This window comes from Hyla sarda, chromosome 10 (assembly GCF_029499605.1).
Source record: "Hyla sarda isolate aHylSar1 chromosome 10, aHylSar1.hap1, whole genome shotgun sequence".
Lineage (NCBI taxonomy): Eukaryota > Metazoa > Chordata > Amphibia > Anura > Hylidae > Hyla > Hyla sarda.
In genome coordinates, this window is record NC_079198.1 from 41392524 (window position 1) to 41407425 (window position 14902).

At 45.9% G+C, this 14902-nt stretch overlaps 1 protein-coding gene across 2 annotated transcripts in view; it reads left to right on the forward strand.

Annotated features, from left to right (window-relative positions):
- Positions 1 to 14902, forward strand: part of MCAM (melanoma cell adhesion molecule) — a 172360-nt gene that overhangs the window by 99518 nt on the left and 57940 nt on the right. For both annotated transcript variants that reach the window (XM_056542357.1, XM_056542358.1), the window contains 2 exons: positions 4326 to 4393; positions 11436 to 11523. In XM_056542357.1, the coding sequence (XP_056398332.1) occupies positions 4326 to 4393; positions 11436 to 11523 (156 nt within the window). The remainder of the gene's footprint in view (positions 1 to 4325; positions 4394 to 11435; positions 11524 to 14902) is intronic.

The window sequence follows — 14902 nt, forward strand, 5'->3', positions numbered from 1 at the left end:
CATAGGTATATGCAGTTACACCCCCCCCCCCCTCTTCCCCATAGGTATATGTAGAGTAACCCCCCCCCTTCCCCATAGGTATATGTAGAGTAACCCCCCCTCCCCTATAGGTATGTGTAGAGTAACCCCCTCTCCCCTTCCCCATAGGTATATGTAGAGTAACCCCCCCCCTCCCCTATAGGTATATGTAGAGTAACCCCCCCTCCCCTTCCCCATTGGTATATGTAGAGTAACCCCCCCTCCCCTTCCCCATAGGCATATGTAGAGTAACCCCCCCTCCCCTTCCCCATAGGCATATGTAGAGTAACCCCCCCCCCTTTCCCATAGGTATATGTAGTTACACCCCCCTCTTTCCCATAGGTATATGCAGCTACACCCCCCCTCTTCCCCATAGGTATATGTAGAGTAACCCCCCCCTCCCCTTCCCCATAGGTATATGTAGAGTAACCCCCCCTCCCCTATAGGTATGTGTAGAGTAACCCCCTCTCCCCTTCCCCATAGGTATATGTAGAGTAACCCCCCCCCCTCCCCTATAGGTATATGTAGAGTAACCCCCCCCCTCCCCTATAGGTATATGTAGAGTAACCCCCCCTCCCCTTCCCCATTGGTATATGTAGAGTAACCCCCCCTCCCCTTCCCCTTAGGCATATGTAGAGTAACCCCCCCTCCCCTTCCCCATAGGCATATGTAGAGTAACCCCCCCCCCTCCCCTTCCCCATAGGTATGTGTAGAGAAACCCCCCCCCTCCCCTTCCCCATAGGTATATGTAGAGTAACCTCCCCTCCTCCCCCCTATAGGTATATATGTAGAGTAACCCCCCTCCTCCCTATAGGTATATGTAGAGTAACCCCCCCTCCTCCCCCATAGGTATATGTAGAGTAACCCCCCCTCCTCCCCTATAGGTATATATGTAGAGTAACCCCCCCTCCCCCATAGGTATATATGTAGAGTAACCCCCCCTCCCCCATAGGTATATGTAGAGTAACCCCCCCCCTCCTCCCCTATAGGTATATATGTAGAGTAACCCCCCCCCTCCTCCCCCATAGGTATATGTAGAGTAACCCCCCCTCCTCCCCCATAGGTATATGTAGAGTAACCCCCCCTCCTCCCCCATAGGTATATGTAGAGTAACCCCCCTCCTCCCCTATAGGTATATGTAGAGTAACCCCCCCTCCTCCCCTATAGGTATATGTAGAGTAACCCCCCCTCCTCCCCTATAGGTATATGTAGAGTAACCCCCCCTCCTCCCCTATAGGTATATGTAGAGTACCCCCCCTCCTCCCCTATAGGTATATGTAGAGTAACCCCCCTCCTCCCCTATAGGTATATGTAGAGTAACCCCCCTCCTCCCCTATAGGTATATATGTAGAGTACCCCCCCTCCCCCATAGGTATATGTAGAGTAAACCCCCCTCCTCCCCTATAGGTATATATGTAGAGTAACCCCCTCCCCCATAGGTATATGTAGAGTACCCCCCCCTCCTCCCCTATAGGTATATGTAGAGTAACCCCCCCTACAGGTATATGTAGAGTAACCCCCCCCCCTTCCCCATAGGTGTATGCAGAGTTGAGAAAAATAAATAAAAAAAGGATGCTCACCTGATATCCCACGCAGCGATCTCCTCAGCTGCAGGGCCCACGTCTTCTACCCTCCACAGTACAGGCGCCGATGAGTGACGTCATCGGCGCCTGTACTGCGTGCTGCGTGGGGGCGGAGGTCACGTCTCCTCTGTGTAGCTGCAGATGCGGCTCACACAGAGGGAATGCTTTCTCCTGTATGTGCGTGTATCGCACGCTGTCTGCTGGGGATCTGGGACGAGTGTCCCGGATCCTCAGTAGTGGTGGCGGCGGCGGGTCAGTCGGCCCCTGGCACCCCCCCTTGTGAGCGGCACTCGGGGCGGGCCGCCCCCCCCTTAGTACTCCACTGCATGCCGCATTCCCCACTTATCGGGTTCCTTCCCTGCTCGCCTATGCTAAGGATAGGGGATAAGTGTCAGATGCCAGTGGTTAGACCCCCCGTGATCTCCTGTACAGTGCCTCGGCTCTCCTTATGAATGAAGTTTCCCTTTAAATGCAGGGCATAGCAAATACAAAGTAATAAACATACAGTACAGAGGTCAGGAAAAAGATCAGGGAACAAAAGTATTTAGCACAGCAATAAGACGGTCAGGGAATGTACATACAAATGTAAAATCAGAGCAAAAAAAAGCCAAGTGAGTACAGGTGAGATTGTCGCAGTACAGATACAGTAAGCAAAGGAATAGACAAAGAACCACCCAAATGTCAGAAAAACAAGAGAACAGCATAATAAACTCATGTAGGAGCTAGTGTAAGGAAAATATCTTTATCACAGGCAAGATTGCCTACCTCAGGAGGGTGTGGACGCCACGGTTGTATACCATTAGTCTGTAGTCCATGCCTCCTGATTGGGCTGGGCATCATCATGCCAATTAGCAAAGCTGCAGCTGAAGATTGGAATTACAACTCATGTCACAGGCAAACACGCCCATAACAAATGTGGCATTAAAACTTGTAAATAACTTGTAATAAGCAACATCATAATCTGTCTATGTTGCTGCTCCACTTTTTTTCTTGGGCCCCCATTCATTAGCAATTGGTGCAGTTAGTTTTGGTTCTTGATATGCTAATGATGTCCTAGATTGTAAACTAATCAGTAGGGGCCTATAAAAATTCTGAATCCATGGATGATGATGGTTCACAGGTCCTCTTTAAAGGGAGACTGATAGTGGGTTCACCAGCACTAAATCCAATACACAGGATTATAGTGCGAGTGAACCAGATTACAATGAGGTATAACTTAACCAGATCCGTGGTCTGGTTCTGAAAATACATAAATTATAACAGCAGAACAGATGCAGATGAGCGCACTTCCTCATTCCGGCTAGAGGAAGTACGCTCATCCCCACTCCCCCGCCTGTTGCCATTGCAATGACTGCTGGACTGAAATAAACACCTGATTGATGAGTGCGGCCTCTTTTCTTTTCTTTTGTTCTGCTGCATTGAGCTTCTCGTTTGGCTACGCACCTCAGTGACAGGCTACCTGTGTGTCACATTGCGCTTCAACTGCTGCTTAGTTCCGTATGTGCCGGCGTTTCTTTCCCTTCTGCTGATTGCTTATACATAAGGTATTAGTTGGCATTGATTTTCTGGAGCTTCCCTTCCGCCTTCCCTTCTGCTCCCTGGTGGGTGGGCATATTTGTGCAGAGGAGATAGAAGCAGGTAAGCTGGGTATGCTGGGCCCTGCCCCACAAAGCCTGCCATTTCCAGATTAGCAATGCCGGCTAATACAACAGGTATCTCAAGTACCAGACTGCGGTTCTGGGTAAGTGATACTTTATTATAATCTGTTTTACTCACACTATAACCCTGTGTATTGGGTTTAGTGTGGGTAAACCCACTGTCAGTTTGCCTTTAAGTACATTATTTTGTAGATTGGAACATTATATTTTAGCATCAATGTTTCTCCTTGTAGGAACTAAGGGTCCAAACAATGCCAAATAAGCCCCAGATCATAAATTTTCTTTAGTAAACTTTTTATTTGACACTGTGCATGAAGCTTTAAATACCTATTGATGTCCATACTACATCAACAAAAGCAGCCAGCACAGATAATAAACTGAACCCATCAGCTTGTACAGCGCTGTGCTGCATAACAATGACCAAAATGATTAAACCATCCAATGATTCAAAAAGCAAGACAGGGCACTATATTTCACAATTCTATTGAGATTGATTTATAGCCTGTTGGATTGTATATTGAGCCCAGAACCACTTTTATAATCTAGAGTGACCATTGTTTCACAGCACAAATGTGCATTCTAATTAGCCAAGAAGCATTTTCTACTGGCGTTGCCATTCCTTGAGCTAGTTTCCATTCAAGGTACTTCAATATTGCATTTAACTTTGTAATAATAATAATGGAATCAGTATGCCTCCTATAGCAACCAAATACAAAAGTTAAGAGGGCTTGAGCCCCTGCCCTTTTAATGAAGCTGCTTTTTGATGCCCTCACAAGTGGAGCTGCCCCCCCCCCCCCCCCCGTTATCTCATGCAGCAGCCAGCATTCTAAACAGTATGTTTAGAACGGCCACCACGCCCCCTCCATAGACATCAATGGAGGGGTGTGGCATGGTGAGGGGGCATAGCAGGACATCACTTCTCCTGCCGCAGGAACCTGCAGTAGGTCCTCTGCAATCAGACATCTTAGGATAGGGGATAAGATGTCTAGGTTCGGAGTACCCCTTAAATAAGAAATAAACTATGGTTTTCAACTACTCTAAAATTTTGTTTGTACTCCTTTCACAGAGGCCCCTGACGAGCCAGAAATTTTGATGGAAGAAAATGGAATACAGACAACAAATCAGACTGTTCAGGTAAATGGAAAGCAAGTAAAATATGAATAAATGTATCATTTCTATTTAAAGAAATGCCCTAAATAGTTTGTAAGGTTGAAAAAAAGAGTCAATCAAGTTCAACCTAGAACCCTACTGTGTCGATCCAGAGGAAGGCAAAACCCCTATGAGGCTGATGCCAATTGCCCTATGACAGAAAAAAATTCCTTCCTGACTCCAATATGGTGATCAGAATAAATCCCTGGATTAACATGTTATCCCCATAAATCTAGTATCGTTAACCTGTAATATTATATTTTTCCAAAAAAACATCCAGGCCCATCTTGAACTTGTTTATTGAGTCAGACATGTGGCATTGTGAGAGTTCCATAGTTTCACTGCCCTTACAGTAAAGACTCTCTGGTTAACATGAAATATAAAATGCAAACTCACCTGAAGAATCTCCAATTGTCCGGTTGTTATGGGAAAATCCAGATTATTAGGGTTTCAGGCAGATTGATAAATCTGGGCAATTCCAGAAACCCAAATATTGGGTTATTGTGACATCAATTTATCTTCACATTTGTCGGCAGGAAACTACAATTGCCTCTTTTTCGAACACCCCTTAAACTTAATGACACAAGATGAACTTGTGATTCCCATTGCAGGCTTTTAACTGTTTAAATGCTTCGGTCAACGGTAACATGGGCATTTAAACAGCATTGGTGGTTCAGGGGTTGGATCGGCTCCCCGCGATTCGATACATTGTCCTGGAAGCCCAGGGCCTTCTGTCAGGCCCAAGGCCTGATTATTAAAATCCTATATGTGTATTATAAATTATATCTGTGTATAAACTAAGTCAGGGGTGAGGGGTCATTCAGACTGTGTTTTGTGTATTGCATTTTATTGGAGGTCTGGCTGTCTTGGTATCTCCTTTGAAGTCGTGCATACTGGTCCCATCATATAATTAAACAGATAAGGGGCCAGGAAGAGAGAAGACTCCCTGGTGGGACCAGAGGGGAGGGGGGAATGGAGTCTCCCTCCCAAGAAAGCAGATATTTTATTTAAAACAATGCTAGACTCAAAGTTGGTTTTTAAAAGTTGGGCCACAAGCGGACAAGACCATCCTAAGAACAGCTGAAACTCACTCTCTTGGAACTGCTATACCATCATGCTGTAAGAACTTCATCTTTAGTTTTCTGAACTTGCCTTGCAAAACTCTTTTATATATTTTTGTAACTGTATGTCAATTGTTCCTGTATTTTTATAATATATATATATATATATATATATATATATATAGCGCACTGTGATACCTTTTATCAGATTAAATGTTTAATTAATCAGCTCTGGTCTTTAATCTCTAAATATATGAGCTCACCTTTCTGAAGGAGGCTCTGGTAAAACACATTTATCTAAGGGTTAATTTGGTGACTTGCTGGGACTTGTAGTGGATACTCAGAGGTCTGGCAGCTTTAACCCTTGCACCATCACACTCTTTCTAGCGTCTTAGCTGGACCGATAGGGTGTGATCGTGACAACTGGTGGCAACGTCGGGATATATTTAGAGATTTTTAGTGCTTGCTGGATTTTACCTGTAAGGAAATCTTAGCACTAAAAAATAAATTGCATACATATTCTTGTGTGTAAATTCCAAAGACAGAGCTCAGTGCTGGTTTAAAAGACATACAAAAAGACAGTTCTATCCTCCCCATCTCCTGTTTTACCTCCTCTGTCTCATCTCAGAAATATGGAGGCATATCGCAAGTAGTCCAAGCCTGCACTGGAGCTAATGTGCCAAGAAAAGGACATCCCTACTGCAGGAAAGAACAAGGAACAACTTATTGCTTATCTTGTGTAGTATGATGCCCGTGCAGAAGAGATGAGTGACATGAGACAAAGTCCAACAACTGGAACTGCCATCCAAGGACTGATATCTCCTGGGGAATATAACATTACTCCCCATCAGGACAGTACTCCACATGAGGCCTTGAACTCTTATATGCGGACTGCCTTACAACACCTTGGGAATGTGGATGCCAATATGAAACTCCAACTGCTTCTCCAGTACCAAACTGCTGAGAGAGAGGGACGAGCGGCAGAGAGAGAGGCCCAGGCACAAGCCGCAGAAAGAGAGGCACGAGCCGCAGAGAGAAAGGCGGCAGAAAGAGAGGCCCAGCAAAGGCATTAACTGGAGGTTCTGAGGCTGAGAGGGGACGCTTTATCCGCACGGAGTGATGTGCAGGATCAAGGAGACCACAAACCCTGCTTGGAACATTTCCCCATGTTGGAGAAAGATGGTGATCTGGATGTGTTCCTGAGGGGATTTGAAAAGGTTTGCCGGCAGTTCCATCTACCTAAGGAACAGTGGGGACGATATCTAACCCCACGGTTGTGAGGGAACGCTCTGGATGTGTTTGCTTCGCTTCCCACTGAAAGTGACCAGGACTATGAGGCAATAAAATCTGCCCTGCTAAAAAGTTTTAATCTGACTCCAGAGGCTTGTCAGAAAAGATTTAGGACTTTGCAACAAAGCGCCACAGAAAGCTGCACTGAACATGCAGGTCAGCTAAGGACTGCATTCAGGCAATGGACTGGGAGCCTACAAGTCACTACCTATGAGGCCCTGGAGGACTTGATGGTCCTGGATCAGTTTCTCCAAACCTGGAGCTTTGAAGACAGAGAGTGGATTTTGGACCGCAAGCCCGAGACAGCCATGGAAGCAGCAGAACTAGGAGATGACTTTGCCAACAACCGGGCGCCAGCAGCAAAGCGTGGATCTGCACAAGCCAGAGCAAGTACCTGGTGGGGAGCCACACAACCACAAAGCACCACCAGGTCAGCCGGGAAATTCTTGCCATCATTCCCAAAAGCAACAGGAGCCCCATTGGGTCAGGGGGACACCCGCCGATGTTACAGATGCAACAATATTGGGCACCTGAGTGCCACTTGCCCCAACAAAAAGAATTCTCCGCCAGTAGCTGAAGGACACACAGCCGTTCTTCTGGTGTCCGGAGCGGTGGAGAAGAGAGCGGATAACCTGCAGAGTGTAACTGTGGGTGACCGGGTGACAGTGGGGTTGCGAGATTCTGGAGCCTCCTTTACCTTGGTACGGCCTGAAGTGGTGGATACAGAGGACGTCATCCCTGAAAGAATCATGGCTTTAAATGGAATTGGAGGTGTGCGGCCTGCTGTGCCCATGGCCCGTGTGTACCTGGATTGGGGTACAGGCAAAGGTTTGCGGGAGGTGGGGGTCTCTGAGGACATCCTTGTTAATGTTCTGCTGGGGAATGATTTGGGTCGGATGCTCTGTCATTATGCTCAGGAGGACACTACCTACACACCGGATGGGCTAGGAGAGAGCCCTGTTCATTCTGAGGTACTGTGCGAGACTTTGGGAGACACTGCGAGAAGTGGAAACTGGGAGGGGGTGCAGGGGATTGATAATTGTTTACCTGTGACTGAACCAGTAATGTTTTCCAAAAGTGGAATGGGGTGTACTGTAAAATGTGGTGACAATGCATTGCCAATGCCAAAACCTAGTGGAGATGGGCTAGGGGGAGGGGTTGGTGTGCCCCTGGTGACATTTAAGGATGAGGGACCAGCAGTGAGTGATATCTCCCAAGGAGGAGGAGGGAAGGAGTGATAGCCCTGTGTATGATGCCTGTATTGTTATGTCTGGAACTGAGGGGGGGGGAGGTAAACCCCAGGGAGGCATGCCAATGGTGGGAGGGGTAACGCGTCAGCAGTATGCCAGGGCTGCAGCTTTAAAAGGAAGGGAGGATGGTGATGCAAGGGGCAAGCTGTGTGACTTGAGAGCCCCAGCAGAGGAAGGTGGAGATGCTAGTTCACCTGGGGGAAATGTGCTCCCTGATACCACGAGATGGGGGGAGGAAAATGAGCATTTCTGGGAAGCTCTGCACAGTGACCCTTCCCTTTAAGGGCTGAGACAACGTGCTGAGCATACAGATGTTGACACAGATGGGCATCAGGTATAATGGGAAAATGATGTCTTGTACTGGGAGTCCCTTTCCAAAGGCATGCTAGGGGCCCTGGAGAGAGAAATGCAGTTAGTGGTTCCTAGGCAGTACAGGAAAAAGCTGCTGAGGTTAGCCCATGAGACCCCCCCTTGGCAGGACATTTGGGAGTGGCCTATGCGGTCATAGAGAAGGAATGTCTAGCTGTGGTCTGGGCTTTGCAAAAATTACAGCCATACCTGTATGACAGGGATTTTACTGTCATAACTGATCACAACCCTCTATATTGGTTGGACAGAGTGTCCGGTAACAATGGCACCTTGAAACAAATGCTAAAAACATTTGTAGAATCGGAGGGCAGAGACTGGGGAAAGTATTTACCCCATCTGTTATTCGCTTACAGGGAGGTACCCCAAGAGCCTACAGGTTTCTCGCCCTTTGAGTTATTATATGGTCACAAAGTGCGGGGACCCCGAGATTTAGTTAGGGAAGAATGGGAAGGGGGGCTACCTGACCCTGAGACTTCTGTGGTGGAGTATGCTCTGAGATTCAAGGACAGGATCCAGACATTGACTGGGGTGGTAAAGGACCACCTCACAGCAGCACAGTCCAGGCAGAAGTACTGGTATGATCACAATGCAAGGGACCGGGTTTATGAAGTGGGACAGAAGGTAATGGTTCTGAACCCCATCAGGCAGAATAAGTTGCAGGCTGCCTGGGAGGGTCCCTTCCCCATTTTGCAGTGTCTAGGACCCACCACATATGTAGTTGCCTTTTATTGAGAAAGGTCAGAGGCAGAGACAGTACCACATTAATATGGCATACTATGACCCTGAGAAGGTGGTACTCAGTGTATGTAGTGCACCAGAGGAAGGGCTGGGTAGTGATCCCCTACTGGACCTAGTGGAGGAAGCTAAGAGCCAGGGATCCCTTCAGAATGTAGAGATCAATCCACAGCTCTGAGCTGCAAAGAAAAGGCAGCTACATGAGGAAATAGGCCCCTTCAGTGCCATCTTTGCCTGGGAATGCAGGGCCTGTGGTGTCAAGAAGAGAAATAGAGGAATAATGGAGACAGATCGATTAGCCTGGCAGGCAAGATCTCTCTGTCCCCATCTTAAGGGGGGAGGTGTCAGGCCCAAGGCCTGATTATTAAAATCCTATATGTGTATTATAAATTATATGTGTGTATAAACTAAGACATGGGTGAGGGGTCATTCAGACTGTGTTTTGTGTATTGCATTTTATTGGAGGTCTGGCTGTCTTGGTATCTCCTTTGAAGTCGTGCATCCTGGTCCCATCATATAATCAAACAGATAAGGGGCCAGGAAGAGAAAAGACCCCCTGGTGGGACCAGAAGGGAGGGGGGAATGGAGTCTCCCTCCCAAGAAAGCAGATATGTTATTTAAAACAATGCTAGACTCAAAGTTGGTTGTTAAAAGCTGGACCACAAGCTGACAAGACCATCCTAAGAACAGCTGAAACTCACTCTCTTGGAACTGCTATACCATCATGCTGTAAGAACTTCATCTTTTGTTTTCTGAACTTGCCTTGCAAAACTCTTTTATATATTCTTGTAACTGTATGTCATTTGTTCCTGTATTTTTATTTATATATATATATATATATATATATATATATATATATAGCACTGTGATACCTTTTATCAGATTAAATGTTTAATTAAACAGCTCTGGTCTTTGATCTCTAAATATATGAGCTCACCTTTCTGAAGGAGGCTCTGGTAAAACATGTTTATCTAAGGGTTAATTTGGTGACTTGCTGGGACTTGTAGTGGATATCCAGAGGTCTGGCGGCTTTAACCCTTGCACCATCACACTCTCTCTAGCGTCTTAGCTGGACCGATAGGGTGTGATCGTGACACCTTCTAAAGGACTTGTTTTCTGCTGTGGCAGATGGGCTTTTAAAGTCTGCCTTAGGGAGGCTGTATAAGCAGATCACCTATTGAATGGATCAAAGCACTACATTAATCTATATGAGCCATCGAATCTGCAAATTTTCAGATTGCCAATACTGACACCTGTTACTAGCCACTGTCACCTAAGTATGTACCATTTACAATTTTTTCTAAGATTGTGCGACTTATTATAGGAAGGCTGTGCTATGAAAATGCAGTCCAGTCTATCAGCATCATGTTATAGAGCAGGAGAATCTGAGTCTTTGTACAGTTTTGTGCATAAGTATTAAGTATACGTTGATTTATATATTTATTTATTTATGTATGTATTAACATTTCTGCTCATTCTGGGTTTAGAAGTCTAGTGGGCGGTCTCGGTGATTGAAAAGCTTCCCTGTTCAAGTTTGCAGAATGAATAGAGATTTAAATTAACAAATTAAAATTTACAGTCAACCCCTTGTTCTCTATAACATATTGTGGACAGATCAGATTGCATGTTCAACTTGAGTGGTTCCCTTAAACCCAACCAAGTTAGCCCTTTGTCTGACTAAATTCACCACACAGTGCAGATTTGCATGATCATTTTTAACAGCTTATTGTTAAAGGGGTATTCCAGGCAAAAACATCTTATCCCCTATCCAAAGGATAGGGGATAAGATGTTTGATCGCGGGGGGCCCGCTGCTGGGACCCCCACGATCTCCCTGCAGCACCCGCATTTTATGCGGGGCTGTGTCTCCAGTTTCGGAAACCTCCGGGTTTCCGGGACTGCGGACGTGACGTCACACCACACCCCCTCCATTCATGTCTATGGGAGGGGGCGTGATGGCCATCACACCCCCTCCCATAGATATTAATGGAGGGGTCGTGGCATTACGTCACAGCCCCAGAAATTCCGGGGAGAGATTCCAGTGCAGCAGCCTCCCATTGTCTTCAATGTGCACAATGCTGAAATTCCACAGCGGAAATTTATATTCCGAACTCTGAAGAACGAATTAAAATGTTTATCCTTTCATAGGAATAACAATGCAGAAATCTGCTGCCATCAATGGAGAGAGCCTTTATAGCTCCGATTTATCTGATGCAAATAATTCCGTAGTGCGTATATTATCTAAGACCTAAATGCTCTTTGATGCATTTTATTTCATTATGATTTTAAAAGTGTTTGTTTAGACATATTTTTTTTACTTGCAGATTGGTGCATGTGAAAGTAATAATGGATATCCCGCGCCCAATATGACGTGGTATAGAAATAATACTCAACTGAAAAATGGAAAGAATGGTATGTAATAGTGAAATTAATGAACATTAAAGTATTATTCAGTACATTATTATCAGGGAGACCTATTAAACATACCACCCTCTTTAAGATGATGTGCACCTTTTGCATGCAGAATGGAATCTTTGCAGTTTAAGGCCTCGTATGCACAGGCAGAATTTTTTGCAAGTAAAATCCGCCCATGTGAATGAGCCCTAAAATAATCAAATGGTTTTACACAGTGTAACAAATCACAGTGCCAGCTAGTGGTATAAAAGCACTTTTTTAATAAAACAAAAAACTAACTTGTTTAAAGGGTTACTCCGCTCCCCAGCATCCGCAACTCAATGTTCCGAATGCTGGGTGCGGGCTTCCGTGTTCATGCCTGCCCCCTCGTGATGTCACGCCCTGCCCCGTGATGTCACATCCTAGAAATACGAAACATGGCAAAATCAAAAACTTAAACTTAGAGCACCTCAATAGTTACAGATGAGGGGATTACAATGCCCAGTGTCTCCTAGTGTCCCCCTCCCTTGGGTAGAGAGGGTTGCCATGCCACATATCACAAAGAAGAAGAGAGGGAGGAAGAAAAGGGAAAGAGAAAATAATAATAAGAAGAAGCCAAAAGTAATGAGTAGAAGGGGGAGCCAAAAATGAAGATTTATGAGGGGAGCCTAAAGTGAAAAGCAGAATTAGAAATAGAAGCTAAAAGTGCCTGAGGACAGCAGAAAAGAAAAGGCAGAGGGTGGGTATCGAGTCTAGAGAGCTACAGCAGACCTCCCCACACCTTGAGGAACTTATCAGGGCACTTCCTGTTCTTAAAGACCAATTGTTCAAAGGGGATGATGGCATTAAAGGAGTAGTGTAGGGCAGACTATTCCAACTCTGTTGTGCCCTGGCTTAGAAAAAAACGAAAACAAACTTTCACTCACCTTCCTGTGTTCCCCCGAAGTGCCGCTACAGCTGATCGATCCTCTAGTCCCATCTTCTGTCTTCTTCCTGTGCACGGATCGTGACACAACATTCAGCCTATCACTGGCCGTGTGATGATCCGTGCACATGGAAGAAGGAAAAAGACGGACCAGAGAACCGATCAGCTGTAGCGGCGCTCCAGGTTATCGCAGGAAGGTGAGTGAAAGTTTTTTTTTCTTTTTTTTCCAGCCCGGGCACAATAGAGTTGGAACATTCTGCACTAGACTACTCCTTTGACTACCCGCTTCCACTGGGGGATAGAGGGAGGCCAAGGGTCCATCCATCTCAAGGACACAGTTTTTCTAGGCAAGAATAACTCCTCACAGAGAAAAATCATCATGTGATGTTGCCAGGATTCCTCGGGGAGGACCTTGAAGAGACAGATCAAAGGGTTAACAGTACCAGAACTAATATCAAGGAGAAGAGGAAGTCTACTATATCTTGCCATTATGATTGGAGGAAGGGACACATCCATATCATGTGCCAGAAGTCAAACCTAGAAGAATGGCACCTATGGTATGCATTGGAAGGCACTCGTCCTATCCTGAAAAGTCTGACCGGAGTAACTACGGTGTAGGATAGTATAAGAAAAAGTAAGCTCCCAGGTAGACGGTATTAAAAAGCAATGGAACATATTTAAAGCGAAACAGAACATGTCACTAAAACAAGTGAACTGCTGTATGTGCTCCGGAACTTCTGTGTGCCACAGGATATATCTCTATTCGGATGTTTGGTGAGCTAACTTGTGTTTTCTTGTTTTTTGCTTGCTGATTTTTCTATGGTGTATGATATCAGCTTGTTGTTTTCTGCCAGTGAGGCCATAAGGTGGAAGGCCATGATCTGAGACCAATCCTCACCAGTGAGGGAGGGTATGCATGGCTTCCAATAATACTCTTCAGAATGGGAAAATTTTGCCCTAGTCAGGTGGGTATATATATCCCGATGAGAAAGTAAGCAGAGAAGGAAACTGGGCAGTTAGTGCATGTCTAAGCTGGAGATACCTATAGAATGTCTCCCTGGGAATATTAAAGTCAGATTGAACCTGGATAAAGGGTTTCAATACATCATCTGTATAAAGGTCACCTAACTGTGTAAACCCATAGGCCATCCAAAAAGGAGGGTCCAATATGCCTGGCAGGTGGGTAAAATTTTAATTATCCCATAGGGGGAGGTCAGCCTTTATGTCCAAGATGGAAGAAACAGTTTCTGTCTGTCACCAAACCTGTAGGGCAAGCTTTTGTAGTGTTAGGAGCCCACACTCCAGAAAGGCCCTTAACCAGAGAGAAAATACTATCTGAATTCTGGAAACGCTCAGGTCCTTAGGGCACTGCAATGTAGAAAGCTTCAGTTTGGATCTGTTGGCCCCCCAAATAAAAGACAATAGAGAGTCCAGGGCCCTGAAGAAAATGGCCGGTACCAGAGTAGAGGAAAGTTCCAGGTACTACTCTGGTACCTGTTGGAGCTTTTTCAGCAATATCAGGTTAATCCTCTACGAGACCGCTAATGGTAGAGCGCACCACACCTTGAACCCGTCCTTAATATAGGAGAGAAAAGATGGGATATTAACAGAGAGGTTCTGGCGTGCGTCCCCAGGTATTTGAAGTGGGTGACAACCGATAAACCACAAAGGACAAAGCGCCCAGGTTGCATCTGCAAAGGCATGTAAGCCAACTTTGCCCAATTTCTTTGCATGCGTAAAAAATCCCCAAATGATCAATTACCTGTATGGTATGATTGCAATAGATTGGAGTTTTGAGAAATCACAGGAAAAGAGATGGCGCTGACCCTCTGTCCTGGTCAACACCATCTCTATTCCTGTGATTTCTCAAAGCTCCAATCCATTGCAATCTACCACATCAGGAAAGCTGCAGACAGGCTGTGCAATACCACATGCTTTCCATTGTTGTGTATGCAGGTAAACAACCTGTAGCGGTAAGTGGCTGCTCACACCTCCCCCTCCCCGGATTCACCATTGTGCTAGTGAAACTCCATTATGGGGCGCCTTTGCTCTTCTCTCTTTATGGTATGAGGAAGAGTTACAAGGCGCCTGGGCATGAACAGGACCAGATGGTCCTCTCTCACCTAAGACTGCACCATAATAGGCAGAGGAGAAGAGGAGAAGAGCCAGGGGCCACTCTGGCGCGTCCCCCTACACAGCGCGAAGGACTCAGAAGAGAGGCCATTTACCATAATCTGAGCACTAGGTGATAAGTATGGTATAGACACAGATTTTTAAAATTAGGGCCAACGTGCCCGACAACTGTCCATACGAAGCCCTATTCAACAGAATCAATAGCCTTGGTCGCATCAAAGTGCCATCCCCACTTGAACAACGACCTGCTCCCTCTGAATATTCTCCAGTGTAGATTTACCAGACATGAAGCCTGTCTGGTCTCCATGTATGATGGAGAGGATAACATGGTTTAGCCTG